The following is a 17,181-nucleotide window of genomic DNA, read 5'->3' on the forward strand; positions in this document are numbered from 1 at the left end:
TTATGCAGATGAAACCATCCAAACCCAATGTAATCTTGCACACAATAGGCAGAAGAGGGGATTCTCAGTGAGCAATTGGAGGCTGATCCTTAGCTGCCTTGGTGTTGAAGATGAGAACCTGCCCCTAAACTGTTTCCTCGAGTCTCTCACACTGCAGTGATTTCATCAAAGTCACTTTTGAGCTCCATAGAAATTCTGTGCATAGTAACTTCTGTGTCGTAAGTGATGGTGGTGGTTATTACTAATTTCCCCCTCAATTCAGTGAAACTTTTTAATATAAGCTAATGGGGTCATGATGATGATAATTTATAATAATTTATTTATACCCCGCCCATCTGACTGGGCTTCCCCAGCCACTCTGGGCTGCTCCCAACAGAACACTAAAAACAGAAAAAAACTTCAAACATTAAAAACTTCCCTAAACAGGGCTGCCTTCAGATGTCTTCTAAAAGTCAGATAGTAGTTGATTTCCTTGACATCTGGGGGGAGGGAGTTCCACAGGGTGGGAGCCACTACCGAGAAGGCCTTCTGCCTGGTTCCCTGTAACCTCACGTCTCGCAGTGAGGGAACCGCCAGAAGGCCCTTGGCACTGGACCTCAGTGTCCAGGCTGAACTATGGGGGTGGAGACACTCCTTCAGATATACTGGGCCGAGTATACTAGCATATATGTAAAAAGATTGCTTGACTTCATCATCAAAATATGCCAATTTTGCACATGTCAGTTCCCCTTCCAGTTTTCATTGTTACCAGGTGGATGAATTCTATCATATAAAATCCAGAACTGGCTGATAAGATTTATAGTCTATAACATCTGGAGGGCACCAGGTTTGTGAAAGCTGTCTAAGATCATGTCAGATTACTTAAAAGAACACAGCTGATGTATTAACTAAAGCTAAAAAGGGGAAAAAACAACTTCTGATGAATTTGCACTACAGTATATATATATATATATATATATATATATATATATATATAGAATATGAACCACTCTTCTGTTTGGGAGTTGATGTTCTTTGATGCTTACTGGAGAGGTCGAAGCAAAGTAAAAATGGTCTCTCCCCGAAAGCATGAAGCTGATCATCAGTGGGAGTCCATTGGTTCTTCTTGGGGTGGGCAACTGTAGCACCTCCTCTGTTCTATGTTCCCTGCGGCCACAACAGCATTCAGAAAGTTCCATGACAAAGGGAATTTAATTACCATTTCAGCACCAGTACAGCAATTTCCATTAGTGGAAACAGAGGCAATTTTCCAGCAAGAATACCCTGTGGTGCCGTTCCTGTGCCACTGGTGGTATTTAATCATGTAGACGGAACGCGAGGAAGCCGCAGTAAGATGCAAGCAGGAAATAATTTGTCTGCTTTCTTTCTAAGCCGAATACATTCAGACTGTTTCATTCCTTTGGCTGAAGAAAATATTGGATGCTGAAGTCCACAGGCTACTTTAAGGTCACCACCTTCTGGAATTTCACTTGGGTGCCTATATCCATTCAGACCTCACTGGTTTCATCTCGTTTGCCAGCATGTAATTGGTGCTGGGAAGGCAAGGAAATTGATGCAGTGTGACATGCTATTTTTCAAAGTTTTCATCTTGTATCTCCCTGGTTCCATTTGAAAAGGGAAGACCTGCCTTGTATTCTCCCAGGTTTTTAGGGGGAGGATGTTGTATTATTTTTGCCTCCTTTTCTTCGTCTTCTAAACATGATTTGAAATGGATTTGAGGTTATACTGTGTTATTTTCATGGTGCCCCTGTATACCTTGATGCAGGGCTGTCTTTCCTCTGCTTATATAAAGTTCTTAACCATCTTATTGGACCCATTGGAACTGGTCCATGATGTCTTTTTTGTCATAGGTGGTTTGATGGCTGCTGTTTGGGCAATCAGCACATTGTGCAAAGAACCTTAAAGATTGCAATGCCTTAGTTCCTTAACTGAATTTTAGTATTATGTTCAAGTGTTCCTACCCTATATTCCTTCCTGATTCTACCATGACCATTTTTGGCCACACTGTGTTATTTTTAACTGAGCCCTTGTCTGTCCTTTTTACCTGAAGCTTCAGTGAACTTCATAGTTTAGGCTGCGAGTCTCCTTCATTTGTCCTTGCCCAACTTGCAAAACTATTAGGTGTGCTCTGGGAAAGCCCACCTCCCACTTCCCTGCCTATGTTGGAAGGAGGAGAATAGGATCCCGTTGGAAGCAGGAAAGCCATTTCTCTGTTCCCTTGATGCTTTTATGGAACTCAAATTGGCAGCATCACTCTGAGTGGTTGCCTCCTCCATCCTTGCCCTCCTGCTTCCTCCAGCTCTAAACACTTCATTTGTTGTGAGAGGTTCTGGAAGAACAGAGTAGTGATAGCCCAGCTGCAGCTTCTAAGGCAGGGGATCTGTGAAGGGAAGCAGCCCAATCAATGGCTCACAAAAGCAGACTCACAGCTGAGCAATAAAAGTCGTGGGCTGCTCTCGCTGCAGATGCCCCATAAACCTGGTGCATGAAGGCTCTTTTTGTTAGGGATCTGTACTATTCTCATTGCTGGCAGCCCTGGAGGAAGGGACAGGTCCCTTCTCCTTGCTCCAGGGAGAATATTGCCCAGCAATTTAATTGAGGCAGTATTTTACTATCAAAAAGACATGCCAGAGAGAGAGGTAAGATTCGGCCTTTCCGAGAGGAGGCTAGTTCAAAGTGCAGATAAAATAAATAAAAATATGCAGGTGTTGTTTTATTTGTTGAACGGGATCCAGAAACTTACTCACATGGAACTTGTTTCTGTTTTGGAGAGGACTATATTTCTCAATCAATAGATTGTTGTTAGGGAAAACTGATTATTTTTCCACCTTATGGGACCATTGCCCTTTGGCATGCTGTACCAAATGTGGTGTGGGACGCGGGTGGCACTGTGGGTTAAACCACAGAGCCTAGGACTTGCCGAACGACTTGGCAGTTCGAATTGCCACAACGGGGTGAGCTCCCATTGCTTGGTCCCTGCTCCTGCCAACCTAGCAGTTCTAAAGCATGTCAAGTGCAAGTAGATAAATAGGTACTGCTCCTGCGGGAAGGTAAACGGCGTTTCCGTGCGCTTCTCTGGTTCGCCAGAAGCGGCTTAGTCATGCTGGCCACATGACCCAGAAGCTGTACACCGGCTCCCTCGGCCAATAAAGCGAGATGAGCGCCGCAACCCCAGAGTCGGTCACAACTGGCCCTAATGGTCAGGGGTCCCTTTACCTTTACCTTACCAAATGTGGTAGCATGCTCTATCCTTCCCCTGATCTGATGTTGTTATAAGGGGCTTTAGACAACCACATCACGTGTGTTCTTTTAGTGCATGTGGGTGGGGAATCATTTGAACCCTCTTTTGTGACCCTAATTACAATATGCAGATTATACCTATGCAGTAGACCACTGAGAGGATACCCTTCTGTAAACACGGGAAGCACAAAAATGGGATGCAGATATCATTTGTGCATCTCTTCCTTGCTCCTTCCAGTGACATGTCCCAAGTTGCCCCTGCTCTCACTCCTTGCAGTGACTTTTCAGATTTGTTTTGTAACTTTAGGTGAGCTTGCTACCCAAAGGGGTTTTGCTTTGAATAGCCAGATGGGTTCACACGGCAAGTCTCCATTTTCCTCAGGGATTCCTCCCACTTTGCACATCCGGAGTAGGCATCATGCAGCTTTTAAGAAAGGAGTGAGCCTCTCATCCAGGTTTTTGTTTTGTTCATAAATATCCCTCCAAGGGCATACCAGCCATCTAAAATATCAGGCATAGGCAAACACGGCCCTCCAGATGTTTTGGGACTACAACTCCCATGATCCCTAGCTAACAGAACCATTGGTCAGGGATGAAGGGAATTGTAGTCCCAAAACATCTGGAGGGCTGAGTTTGCATGTGCCTGTATTATCTCATGGAGTTACCGTAGATTTGATAGAAGATTATGGAAATAAAAAGAGCAGTACTGAAATGGTACGTTAAATGTTTCTATTGCAAGTTTGGAGTTTTGTATTTTTTATGTTTATTATAATAAACTCTCTAATTATACATTTTTTTAAAAAAAGATTTGAGTGAGAGCATAAATTAAGTCATTTTCTTTCTCTCCCACTCCATGTCTGCACATTTGCACATATGCACATGTGCATTTGCACACACATACCAAGACGCCTTCTCATCCATTCAGAGTGAATTTAATGTTTCATCATTGCCTTTGAACCAAGGCTTGCAGGGATATGTATCGTAGGGGGCATGGATCAAATTCATAACTAACTTTCATTAGATATATACCAATGTAAGGAGAAATTGGAGTCTTTTAAACCTATAGTGCTATAATTTTCTAATGAAGTCTATAGCCAAGTAAGGTCCACTCTGTCATTGTTATCCTACGTTATCCCAGAGTCAGTTTGCCACATTATCTTTGCATCTGCTATTTTATTTTATATCATCTATCTATCTATCTATCTATCTATCTATCTATCATCTATCTATCTATCTACTGTATCTATCTATCTATCAATCATCTATCATCTATCTATCTCACAATTTTCAAAACCACATTCACATTAAAATTTAAAAAATCCCATTCATATATTTCTTTAAAATAAAACAATCATTTATGACTTCCCTTCTTGCCCTTCCCTGGTTCCTTTAATTTTTGCCAAGCCTCCTTATTTGGGACCTCACTTGCTCGCCATTACTGGGTTAACAAAATCCTGACTGCTTTAGTAGCATACATAAATCGATTGCATCTATTTCTTGTTGCATTGCGACCTATTATTATTGTTATTATTGCTATGCTTATTATTCCACTAACTATTCTAAAAAGTAACTCCCATTTGAGATCCTCGAGAGCCAGAGTTCAAGAGGGGCAGTAATGGAGAAATGACTTGTTTATGTTCACGTGGAAAGTGAAGACAGAGAAGGGCATAAAATCTACCCTCTGATCTTTATTGCACTCACCTGTTCACTCTAACACTTTGTTGAGTCGAAGATGCAGGGCACCCTCCTCCTTATTTGAATTGCATTCTCTAAAGTGCCATATGGGTAGCTTATGTCTCTTTCCCCCCTCACCAAGAGGGCAAATATCTTTAAAAAAAAAAAAAATCAAAAATCCAAGCAGGGGATCTGTAACCATCTCCAGCTGTCATCTCAGGAAGAAAGAGAAGAATTTACAGTCAACAGTAATCCACTGGGAACCTTTTCTATACTGGTTTCATTGAATTAAATGAGACACTTCGGCAAGCACTCCTCCTTCTTATGTTTGTCTAGTGTGGTTTTTTAAACAACAACAAAAACCTGAAATTGCCTCTGAGGACTTAACCAGACCTCCGTTTGCCCCACTGCTTCCCTGGGGAAACCGGTAATCTTTAGCGCTGAATTGCAACAAACAGCAATAGTTTCCCCCCCAAATTGCTGTTGGTTCCGATTTCAGCTTTAAAAAATAATGCAGGAGCTTCATTGTTTGTTTATCTGTAGTTTGGCTCTAAGCCAGGCACAGGCAAACTCGGCCCTCCAGGTGTTTTGGGACTACAACTCCCATCCTCCCTAGCTAACAGGACCAGTGGTCAGGGATGATGGGAGTTGTAGTCCCAAAACATATGGAAGGCTGAGTTTGCCTATGCCTGCCCTAAGGACTGAAGGGAAGAGGTCAGGTCCTCCCCACTACCCAAGCTTAATGGGGACAGAGCTCAAGGAGATGTCTTAACAGTGCAGCACATGTAGAAAGACCTGCCACAGGTGGAAACAGTCAGGAGGAAAGACATGGATTGAGAACATGGGCCGGATGCTGTAGGTCAGTAGAAAATCCAGGGGCTGCAGTTGAGGGGATTTCAGAAGCAAAAGCTGCCAGGGTGTTTGGGAGCCACCAGGGATTCCTGTGTTCTAAATCCCACCCTTTCAGGCTCAGAAGAACCATTGTGTCGAGTGAGCACATCAAGAAGAAGGCTGGGGTCTCAGTGTGGGGGTGGTAGTCCACCAGGGCAAATGAAGAACTGCACCCATCTTTTCTAAGCCAGCCCCCACCTACCTGACTTCTTAGAACCAGTCCAGGAGGTGCCAGTACCTGCCAGCTTCCTCCTCAGTTTCAGGTGTGTTTGCATTACTGCCTCAGAGCACAGCGAGGTTGTTGGGTTCTTTTTTGCAGTCCCCCCCCCCATCAGCTGTTGACATGGCACAGTCCCAGCCCAGCCTCTGAATGAATAGCTCTAGCTCTGAGGGTAGGAGGCATGATCAAGTGGTTAGAGCAAATTATGAACTATATTCCATTTAGCGAATGGGATTCTCTGCTCAGTCCTGCCTATCAGAACAGCCACTACAGTGGCTAAATGGCCTTAGTTATCCTTGCCTGCTTATTTGTGTCATTAAAATTTCTTCTAGGATGCACCCTTCTGAAATCTAGCCCTGCGAAGCACAATATGCTGTTTCAGGCATTTCTGGCTGCGCTCATTACTCCTCGCCACCCACCACCAGCATGCTTGCCTTTCGCGTTGTTGATTTAGTACTGACTCTTCCCCCTGAAAGAGCAGCTGCATGGCTTCAGAGCAGGGCTTTGTTCCTGCGAGAGATAAATTAGAGGCATCTCTTAGGGAGACTGAATTACCCCAGCAAATCACAGCTTGGAAATAAGGGGATGAAACACCTTTGTCAGGTTCCCTCTCTCCGTAGCTGGATGAGGAACGCCGTCCAGCCCCACACGTGATTCCAGATCCTAGCTGGGAAGTCCATCTGGAACAAGTGCTGAGAAAATCCCAGGCTCCTGGTTGCCTAGGCACCAAAAAATGTTCTGTTGGTGCCTAGACAATTTGCAAAGAAAATTCAGTTCTCTGCAGCATTGCTCCCTCAAAACTCTTGTTCAGGTTCTCGGGAAATCCAAACATTTCCCCCGCAAACTGCCCTAGAACTACTACGGTAAATCGCACAGCAGTTCAATCCCACCCCCACGCCTGGGCTCGGTGGTATTGCAAATGCCAGCAGACAGATGGATTACACTCTTGCCAGTCTTGGGCCTCGTGGAAACACAGGAGTCAACCGGAGGATATGAGCCTCTCTCTTAGCTGGTAGAAGCAGGGCTGCATCCTTACAGAAAGCCAGGAATCCCACTGCTGGGGTGAGGAGGCAGGCAAGGGATGCTTATTGCCATGGCGATGGTGTCATGACAAGTTATTTTGCTCCATTTCACGGCATGTGTGGGATTAGAACAGAGAGCGAGCGTTTGTGACTATGCATGTGTGTGCAGCATCTATTGTTTAATGTGCCTACACACAGTTGTGTGCTCTCACACACAATATTCTGTCCTATCCTTTTACCTTCAAGCATTTACATGTTCCCATACACTCTCCTATGTACATGCTTTGTCTCATACGCGTATGTGCTTCTTAACATACCATTGTAGCAACCAGTTAAATGCTCCCCCTGGGACTGTATTAGCTAGCTTAAATTGGCAAATTAGCTCTTTTGCATTACAAAGCATCTTGGGCTCCGTGATCTTGATGCCTTTAATATTTCTTTTGTTTATTGACTTCCCTTTTTGCTGTGAAATTAATTTTTATTGCTCTGATTGTCTCATTTCCCCTTTAATCTTCTGAACACCAGCTGTCTTCATTATTTTAAAGGCGCTGCCGTACTGGCCTTCAGGATACAACAAGCATTCTCCCTCTTGCTCATTTTCCCCCTTCTGAAATGTGTGCAGTCTCCAGCATCCCTTTATGTTTCGGGAGGCAAGCCAGTTTTTACCTTAAGAGACTGGATGATCAGAACCACCAGAAATTGGGCCTTCTAGCTGGCTGCCAGCAGACAATGGTCTGCCAACCAGACACTGAGGGCTTATGCACACTTTCTGTTGTTCCATAGGGAAAACCACTCTTTAGTGCTCATTCGGAGCAAACAGCTATTTGGGTTTTCTGCAGATTGCTATTTGTTCTGATTTAGAGGGGGTTTTTCCTGAGAAAGAAGTGGGGCAAGAGGAAAACTGCTTGGACTCATGCTTTCTAGGCAAGTGTCCCTCTGTGAATATCCACACTGTCTGAAACTGGCGATAGGTTCTCCCTGAGCATAATGGAAATGACTGTGCTTTTCACCAAACACTGTGTGTGTGCAGCAGGGTGCCATGGGTCCAAACTGAGAAGGACAGGCACCACACTGCTTTCATACAGAGCAGTGAACTGTGAACAACAGCGAGCAGTGTAGTGGCTGGAGTTTCAGACTAGGAACTAGGGTTCAAATCCCTAGTCGCCCCACTAACTGTTTGACTTTGGGCCAATAACTGTCTCTCAGCCTCACCTACTTCACAGGGTTGTCACAGGGATTGCTTGAGAGGGAGAACCATGTACACCACCTTGAGTTCCTTTCAGAAAATAAATAAATACATTAACAAATTAGAAATCTGAGGTATGTGAGGGAGATGGATGGAGATCAGGTAGGGGCCTATTTTATGTTAACCCAGCAGCATCCATCGCTGCCCATACCTGGATAAACTCTACATGTTAAAAGCAGAGGGGAAATGCGCTGTGTACCTTTGTCTCTTGCATGGCACGGTTGCCTCCAACTTGCACTTCTCCTTGTCTTTTCCAGGCTGTAGGCCATGTAGGACCAGGCCAGGTAGTCCACATGGGTCGAAGAGCATCTCTGGTTCCCTCCCTTTCCTGTATCATACCTGATCTCTGATCAGAAGGAGAGTGCTGGTTGAAAGACTGGCTACTTCTTGAGAATACAGACATTTTAGATTTAGAAGGGTTCAATACTAGGTTTGGTTGGCATGCATATATATGGTATGACAAGGTAAAAATTCATAAAGGCTTTAAAAACCATATTGTTAGGAAAGCTCTATATAATGTTTGGATTCGTTATAAAGATCTGTTGGAAAATAAAACCCCAAGGTGGTTGTCGCCAATGGAAGCCAAAGAGGCGAAAAAACTTAATATGGAATCTAAATGGCCGAAATATGGGGAAATTTTAGAACAAGAGGGTGAAAAAGTCAAATTACAGAGTTATGAGAAATTGAAGTTCAAAGTACGAGATTGGCCCCATTATTACCAAATAATGGAGGTATATAAACAGGACAGAAAAATTGGCTTCCAAGTGGAGAGATCAAAACTAGAAACAGAATTGTTAGATCCCAATACTAAGAATTTGTCAAGAATGTATAACTTGTTGCTGAAATGGAATACACAAGATGAAACAGTTAAATCAGCTATGATCAAGTGGGCACAAGACATTGGTCATAATATTATGTTTGCTGACTGGGGACAGTTATGGACCACCGGTATAAAGTTTATGGCATGTAATGCCTTAAGAGAGAATATCATGAAAATGATTTACAGGTGGTACATGACTCCAGTCAAGCTTGCAAAAATTTATCACTTGCCCAATAACAAATGTTGGAAATGTAATGAAACTGAAGGTACCTTCTATCACCTTTGGTGGACATGCCCGAGGATTAAGGCCTTCTGGGAAATGATCTATAATGAAATGAAGAAGGTACTTAAATGTACCTTTCATAAGAAACCAGAGGCTTTTCTCCTGCGCATGGTCGGCCAATTGGTGTCAAAGAGAGACAGGACTTTTTTTATGTATGCTACTACAGCAGCAAGGGTACTTATAGCAAAGTATTGGAAGACACAAGAACTACCCACTCTGGAAGAATGGCAGACGAAGGTGATCGACTACATGGGACTGGCCGAGATGACTGGCAGAATCCGTGACCAAGGAAAAGAGACAGTGGAGGAAGATTGGAAGAAATTTAAAGTTTATCTTAAGAATGATTATAAAATTAATTACTTAATGAAAATAAAATTAATTACTTAAGATCAGAAGGAGAGTAAAATGGGCTTGGGAGTGTTTTCTGCGTTCTGTTTCAGGAGTTGGGAAGAAGAGTAACTGAGAGACCTTTTGTCTGAGAAAGTGTTTTTTAAGTATATTGGTTGGAGCAGGGGGCGAACGTGCTTTGGTGCTGTCACAGCAAAAGGGTTCCTTAAACCCAGAACCTCTGAGTTAACTTTGAGCCTGTAAGAAAGGAGGGGGGAAAGGTGAAATTGTAGTCCAGTGCCATCCTGCAGGGTTCTGCTCCTGGATGTCCTTTTTCCGTCTTCAACTAAATGCTTCCCTTTTAAAAAGAAAAAAGTGCATCTCCATCCTTGGCTTTCCCTGCCCTTCCTTTCTAATCTTTCCCCCCTGCTGTGTCCCATTTGTCTCCCTACAGACGGCACTCCCTTGAGTGAGCTCTCCTGGTCTTCCTCTCTGGTGGTTGTGGCTGTTTCCTTCTCTGGGCTGTTCACATTCATCTTCCTCATGTTGGCCTGTCTGTGCTGCAAGAAGGGGGGCATTGGCTTCAAGGTAAGCACTGTGGGAAGCCCACGTCCTCCCTAGGGCTAGCTATGTAGCAGCACCGGACTTGTCTCCTCGGGGTCTGTGATTGCAAGGAGAGGTGGCGGGTGCTCAGCATTGGGCTAGAACAAACCTCGCTCTGGGTAGCCCTTCTTAGAACACCCGTGGCAAGGAGGCAAGATTCGTGTGGGAGATAAGCAGATTTTGGGGGTGCACCCTTGTTCACAAACCCTTGCTGCTCAGAGAAAGCAGGGGCAGAGAGAGAAGTGTGTTTGTGTGTGAAAGAGAGAGGGCAACAGCCAAGCAGCAGGCAAAAGATCTTAGCTGTGACAGGAATTCATCATGGGCTGAAGATGAAATGGGGTGGGCAAGGTTAGTGAGCAACAACATCTCCAACAAAGCCTGGTGTCAGGGGCTTGCTGAGAATCATAGAGTTGGAAGGGACCACAAGGGTTATCTAGTCCAACCCCCTGCAATGCATGAATCTTTTGCCCAATGTGGGGCTCGAACCCGTGACCCTGAGGTTGAGAACCTCACGCTCTACCAACTGAGCTAGCAAGCCTTAGAACAAAGCAAGGGATGCTTGTTTGGCATTCTGTTGGAAGTGGGGGTGTTGGGGTTGAAGGAGACCTTTTTGAGTCCTAACCAACCCAGAAGAAGAGGCAGGTGAGCAGGTGAAAACATAGGAAGTTGCCTTACTCCGTTCGGACTGTTGTCTGCCTAGGCCTGAGTGGCAGCAGCTCACCTGGGTCTCAGGAGGGCCATTGCCACCACCTGCTTCCTGAGCCTTTTAAATGGAGAGGCCAGAGAGTGATCCAGGGACCTTCCAGATGAGATGCAAGTGCTCTTCCAGTGAAATAACAGCTTCTGCTGTTGGGCCCAGAGGCAGTGGGATTCAGTGTGATGGCTGCTGTTTCCCTGAGGCACTGTGTCAGAATTTAGACCAGGTTTGTACACCAATGCCCTTTTTCATACATGCGACAAAGGAACACTCCTGCAAGTGATTTAGTAAATCAGAGCTGTCTTTAAAGCCTCCAGGAAGGGCAGAAGCAGTGGGGATTTTTGGTGGGGCTGAGCTCAATAGGGAGGAGGGCATTCTCTCTGGAAGCCTCCTTTGCACAGTCTGGTGCCGTGCTGTGAGGAGCAGGTACAAAGAGGCCACGAAATATGAAAAGGCACACAAAGAGAGTAGCAAAAGTCCATAGGTGCCCTTGAAACAACATCAAAGCATGTTTCAGGTCCGATGGCTCTTCATCAGCAGCAACCAAACAAGTTTTAATGAGGAGATAAGTGTTTGTGCAAACTCTCTGCCTTAACACGCTCTTCCGTGCACACCTTTTGCAGGTAAGGGCGCAAACTCCCAAGGCACTTTCCTCTCCCTGACAGCATAAGCTCTGTCGACTTCTAATGGGGAGCTCAATGGTGCAGCAGGCATTTCAGGGTACTGAGATGGCCTAAGACAGGGGTCCCCAAACTAAGGTCCACGGCCTGGATAAGGCCCGAGGGACTCGTTTATTCAGCCTGTGGCAAGCCCCACCACTCGCTCTTACCGGCGCTGTGCTGTGCAGCTGCCCACTTCCAGGTCGGAGGAGCACTGGAAATAGCTTGTGCGCATGCGCAAGCGTTATTTCCGATGCACATCTGGGTTGGAGGAGGCCTGTGCACATGCACACAAGCTATTTCCGGTGCTCCTCCAACCGGGAAGTGTGCCAGAAATAGCATGTGCACATGCGTATGGGCACACACTCCCCCGCCCTCTGGCCCACCACGTGATCGGCGCTACAGACACCGGCCCAAGGTGCGGTAAGTTTGCTGACCCCTGTCCTAAGAGGAAGGATCTCTTTTTTTTGCCTCTTGTCTTGAAGGAAATACATGAGTCTTAGTTTGTGAGCCACGCATGACATCCCCTTCTTGCTAGAGTAGTGGCAGGGTGTCCCTTCTTAAATTCCCAGGCTGGCTGGCATCCTTGTCCAGTCTTGGCGGTGGCCGACCCTGGAATGCCCCACTAGGGAGTGGGCAGTGCCAGCCTGACCTCACAGGCACAGAATGTGCTGGAGAAATGTGTGCTGAGATTCTTGCGGGGGCTCTTGGCAGCCAGGCCGCGGTGCAGCCGTGGGGTGCTGGAATGGAAGCTATGGACAGTCCCGTGGGCTGGCGGCTGTGCAGCACCGGCCAGGTTTTGCCGTGGGAACAATGAGGCACTTCAGAGGCCCCTACGCTGCCTATATAGGGGGCACAGGGAGGGTTTGCAAAGCAGCCTCCATGCTTTCCCCTTGGAAATGCTGCGGCAGCGCAAGGGCGTCATGGCACAAGGGTGATGCTCACCCTTTCCTACCTGGTTGCCGGGGCAGCCTTCGGTGGGATAAAGTCCATCCAGGTAACTGGAAGTGCCTATTTGGCTTTTGCACGGAGTGAATGGGGAGGTGGGAGATGCTGCGGCCACAAATTGCAGGCGGGGTGTGTGTGCATGTGTGGATGGGGAGGTGGGCGCATTGAACTCTGCGTGCTATTGCCGGGGTTGGTGGTGTTGAAGGGCACTTCAGGGAGGGTGCATTTATTAACACTCTTTCTCTGGGCACTCTTGCCTAGAGCTGGAGAAGCGAATCCCGGGAGAAGAGGCTGAGGATGGTTTTGAGGTGTCTGCCCTGCACGGGGGCCAGCACAGTGCCAAAAACAGCCTGTAATGTAGAACTGGGGAACCCTGGGCAGCCCTCCCCCTGCCCCCTGACCAAGGTGAGGCTGCTTCTCCCTCAACTGTATTTATGACTGTGTCTCTCTCACTGGGGGCAGGGTGGAAGGAGCAGAGCAGCCGCCACTGGCCACACAAGCCGAAACAAAAGCAGGGGTACCAGCATGGGACAACAAGCGTCCATCCAAGGGCGGGGTGGGCGCAATGGGCTGCGTTGCTCTGCATTCAGGTCCCCTGGGGCTTCCTAGCTTTCCCATGCAGAAATAGGACTTGGGGCAGAGGCCTAGAAGGTGTAGCACCGGCCATTAACCTGCCCCCTAGCCCAGCCTTGTGCCCTCCAGATGCTGTTGGTTCCCAACTCCCATCAGCCCCAGCCAGCATGGCCAAGGGTCAGGGATGCTGGGAGTTGTAGTCCAGCAAAAAGCCAACAAATGGACACCAGGTGGGGAAAGCCAGCCTTAAACCTTTGTCGCTTTGCCTATGGGACTGAGCTCCATCTCTTGAGTTTGCAGAGAATCCTGGGCAGATGATGCTTTGCCAGTTTTTGCTGCTTCTGTCCTTGTTCATCAAAGCCTTTCTTGCCAGCTGCACCGCTCATGGAGCGTCTGTGTTTCCAAAGGGAATTGAAAATTGGCTGCCATTAAATGTCCTAGGAGCTGTTGCCCTGGATTCGTGAAACCAAGCTTGAGCTAGCAAACCGCCAATTCTCAATTTGTGTTTGTGTGTGTGTGTAAAGAAAGAGTGTGAGTAAGTGCACTGCTATCTCTGTCACCCCACCCCCTAAGTTTTAGTGTTTGGATCTGGACGGGAGCGTATGAGCAGCTGCTCCCTTCACATGGCTGTGGCATGGTTCATGTGTGTGCTCAACGGTGTATGTGGCTGCTTGAAGTTGAATTGTACCTGCACAGTCCCAGATGGCAAGGCTGTTTGCATGAAGCGGCTTCCCCATGCAGCTATCCCCTCTACAAGAACAGGGCATGGCTGAAGCTGTCCTGTCTGAGCGGAGGGAGGTCTGCTTCACACAAGTGGCTGGCTGGCTGGCTGGCTGGCTGGCTGGCTGGCTGGCTGGCTGGCTGGCTGGCTGGCTTCCTTGCTTGCTATTTCATAGAGCTGCATTCTGCAATTCCCATTTCAAGCTGTTATACCATAGGGATGAGCCAGGCCCGTGTGTGCAAGAGGGTTCTATAGGTCTGTGTTACTGGCCAGTGTTTACTCTCCTCTTGCATATGGACACTACAGAGACTCCTAACAGTAACTACCTCCCCCAGGGAACTCCATTAATTGTTGTGGGATGGGGGTGGGGGGTAGCGGAGGAGACGGGAAAAGAATTAGGCAATCTCTGACAGAGAATTCGAAGCAAACTTTTCAAAGGGCATTTCCCCATTGTCTTGGGTTGACAATTAAAATGGTTAAAGCCAATATTGGTTTTAGTGCAAATTGGGCATATGTATGAGAAGACTGTGCTTAGTGCTTTTGTTTTTCCATTGTGTGTAGCTCAAGGATGTTTATACATGTATTCCTCCCCTGGCTGTTTATGGGATGGGGGAATGTGTGTGCCTGTTCCTCCCCACCTGTGTGCTTGCTCCCTTTTAAGCGTACAGAAGAATGCAAGGGAGTTGCCACCCACCATCTGGGTGTATTTTGGAACTAGGAAGCTGCCTTCTACCAGGTTGGGATAAAGAACAATGGCAGTAAAGATCCTTAGAATCCAAGACATGAACAATGGCAAGACCCAGAATATGAAAATTGTATTTCATTATTCTTATGAGTAAGGTAAACTACATCAGCGAAGGCACAGAAACACAAAACCAAATGATACAAATCAGAGGAAAGCATGCCAGTAGAGAAAAATCCATTTTGCCTGCTCAATCTTTTTCAATTCTGCTTTCTCAATAGTCAGAATTGACTTTTTATCTACCTGTCTGCTGTCTTCTGAATTATATTATTTAGTTTTGTTTTTCTGTATCTTCCTTGGTGCAGTTTATGTTTTATAGATCACCATTATAATACAGTGGTTTTTTTAATATAGTCTGGGCCTTGTAATTGTGTATGCTTTGCTTCACATAATGTTGGACTATTGGTCCATCTAGCTTATCTCATGCCAGTTGGCTGCATCTTTCCAAAATTCCAGGCAGGCAGCCTTTCCCCTCCTTACCTAGAAATGCCAGAGATTGAACCTGGCACCTTTGGCATGCAGAGCAGGTGCTCTGCTACAGAGCCTCAACTCGTCCCTTATTTATGGGTTCAGTACATGTATCTGTGCCTCCTCATCTGTGTTTGAGATGGCACCGATGATGTCAGTGATGAAGATGTTATAGAAGAGTAATGATTGCTTCACATGCATTATTGCAATAATCCTTACATGACTGGCATTATGAGTATAATGATGGGGAATGCATGCTTCCACCCTTCCCTTTTCTACATGTGTATAAAAATGTTCCCTTGCCCTGTGCTGGGCTCCTTTTTCTCTCTCCCTATCTGTCTTGCCCACCCCTATCCCCCACCCCAGGAATTTGATAATGCCGAGGGAGAAGAGTATGCTAGTGAATTCTCAGCCCAGGGCTCACCCACTACCCAGAATGGCCCAGAAGTTTACATTCTGCCTCTCACCGAAGTCTCCTTGCCCATGTCCAGGCAACCTGGGCGCTCAGGTAAGTTGCTGAACCCTCTGCATTTCGGATTTTGTCCACCCTTTCAGTTTTAGCAACGGTGCACATTTGCAACATGCAAAATAAGAGCATGACCTTCGATTTTCACACGGCTAACCAAACCTGGAATCTCCATTCTTGCAATAATGAGTATGGATTAGAATCCCACCCCCACAAAAGTGGGCAGAAAACTCCTTCCTTTAACCTTCGTGATTTTGCACTGTTCACTATGGTTGAAAAGATGTAATGGGTTGCCTATGTGCACCCTCAAAGCAACTATGTACTGACACATTTATTATGGCACTAACACATTTGTTATGACATACGCTTTCCTTGATTAGAGTGCCAAGATAAATGTGTTAGTCTTTCAAGACTCTCTTTTGTTTTTGTTGCAAGAGGCTACTAATACAGCTACCACCCTCTGGAAGTTTTCGCCATGCCCATTCAGTGATCTTACATATGAGTTGTTTCCTAGAGGAAGCTGTCACAGGTGTACAGAGAAAAGTGAAGCAGGTGCAGTAGTGGTCACTACTATCGTTACCTGGTGCTTTTTGTAGAGTGACATAAATGAGAAGCCAAAGCCCAGCCTGCCCCAGGAGCTTACAGCCTCAAGAGAAGAGGCAGATGTGATCAGAAGAACGTGGACATAGGAATTACACATTTTTATTTTATTTTAAAAACCTCTAACCTCAGGCTTAAACATGTGATCTGCTGAAGAGTTGGAAGAAATGCAAAACAGATTAGATGTTGTCTTTTGTAGGCATAGGAAGATGCAAAATCTACAGCTGTGCAGAGCATACAATCAGAACGCCAGATGTTCCGTGCAACACAGAAGCTCTCGTCCTTTTGCCAAAATATGTCAGTCCAAGAAAAATACACCTTAAGCTGTTGTATATTCTGCCTCATCCCACCGGGACTTAAGGCAGCAACAATTGCCCCTAATGAGCAGGCGATCTTAAAGCGGCCAAAACAAGGCAGTATGCTTACGATGGTATGGATCCAAAGGTCACCATAGGGGGGTGCAACATCTGGGTTTCCCCAAGTGTGTGTCCCCCCCACCTCCCAGCAAGATAAAAGCTCCAAGAGATCCCTTCTGTCTGCAGCCCTTTTAGCTCAGCTGTCTGCCATATATTGCAAGGCTCCCCCCCACTCTCCCTCTCTTTCTCCTCCACACAATGGATGGTCTCATTCCTGCTGCCCACAGCCCACTTGCAGCTGCTTGGTGGATACTGTGTCTGGGTGGATCAAGTCCTCGTTCCAGTCATGGAGTTTGGTTCCCTTCGCCCACATCTATCCTCTATGATGTAGGTGCTTCTGTTGGCACTCACAGCAGCTGCAGCAGAGGGGGGCTGGCAGGGTTGGTTTTACGTGCGCAGTGTGTGGGTTTGTTTGCAACTTCCTGGGAGCTGCTTTCTGCCACTCCAAGGCCCTGCCATACATGAGTTGTTCTTCACCAGAGGCATTTTCACATCTAAAAGAGTCTGTATGCAGTGCGTATTGTATGACGGCACCTGCCAGTTATGCGTTTGGGGGCTTTTGCTT

At 46.3% G+C, this 17,181-nt stretch overlaps 1 protein-coding gene across 7 annotated transcripts in view; it reads left to right on the forward strand.

Annotated features, from left to right (window-relative positions):
* Nucleotides 1–17,181, forward strand: part of AATK (apoptosis associated tyrosine kinase) — a 90,120-nt gene that overhangs the window by 48,577 nt on the left and 24,362 nt on the right. For 4 of the 7 annotated variants that reach the window (XR_014561325.1, XM_083727379.1, XM_083727378.1 and 1 more), the window contains exons 2-4: nucleotides 10,178–10,311; nucleotides 12,892–13,035; nucleotides 15,501–15,642. Coding sequence is in view for 6 of the 7 variants with exons in the window: in XM_083727379.1 (XP_083583505.1) it covers nucleotides 10,178–10,311; nucleotides 12,892–13,035; nucleotides 15,501–15,642 (420 nt within the window). In the remaining variant the exon portion in view is untranslated. Of the gene's footprint in view, nucleotides 1–10,177; nucleotides 10,312–12,513; nucleotides 12,680–12,891; nucleotides 13,036–15,500; nucleotides 15,643–17,181 lie in introns of those variants that run through there. The other 3 variants (XM_083727380.1, XM_083727382.1, XM_083727383.1) reach the window with 3 other exon arrangements.

This window comes from Podarcis gaigeae (genome assembly GCF_964106915.1).
Source record: "Podarcis gaigeae genome assembly, chromosome: 2".
NCBI lineage: Eukaryota > Metazoa > Chordata > Lepidosauria > Squamata > Lacertidae > Podarcis > Podarcis gaigeae.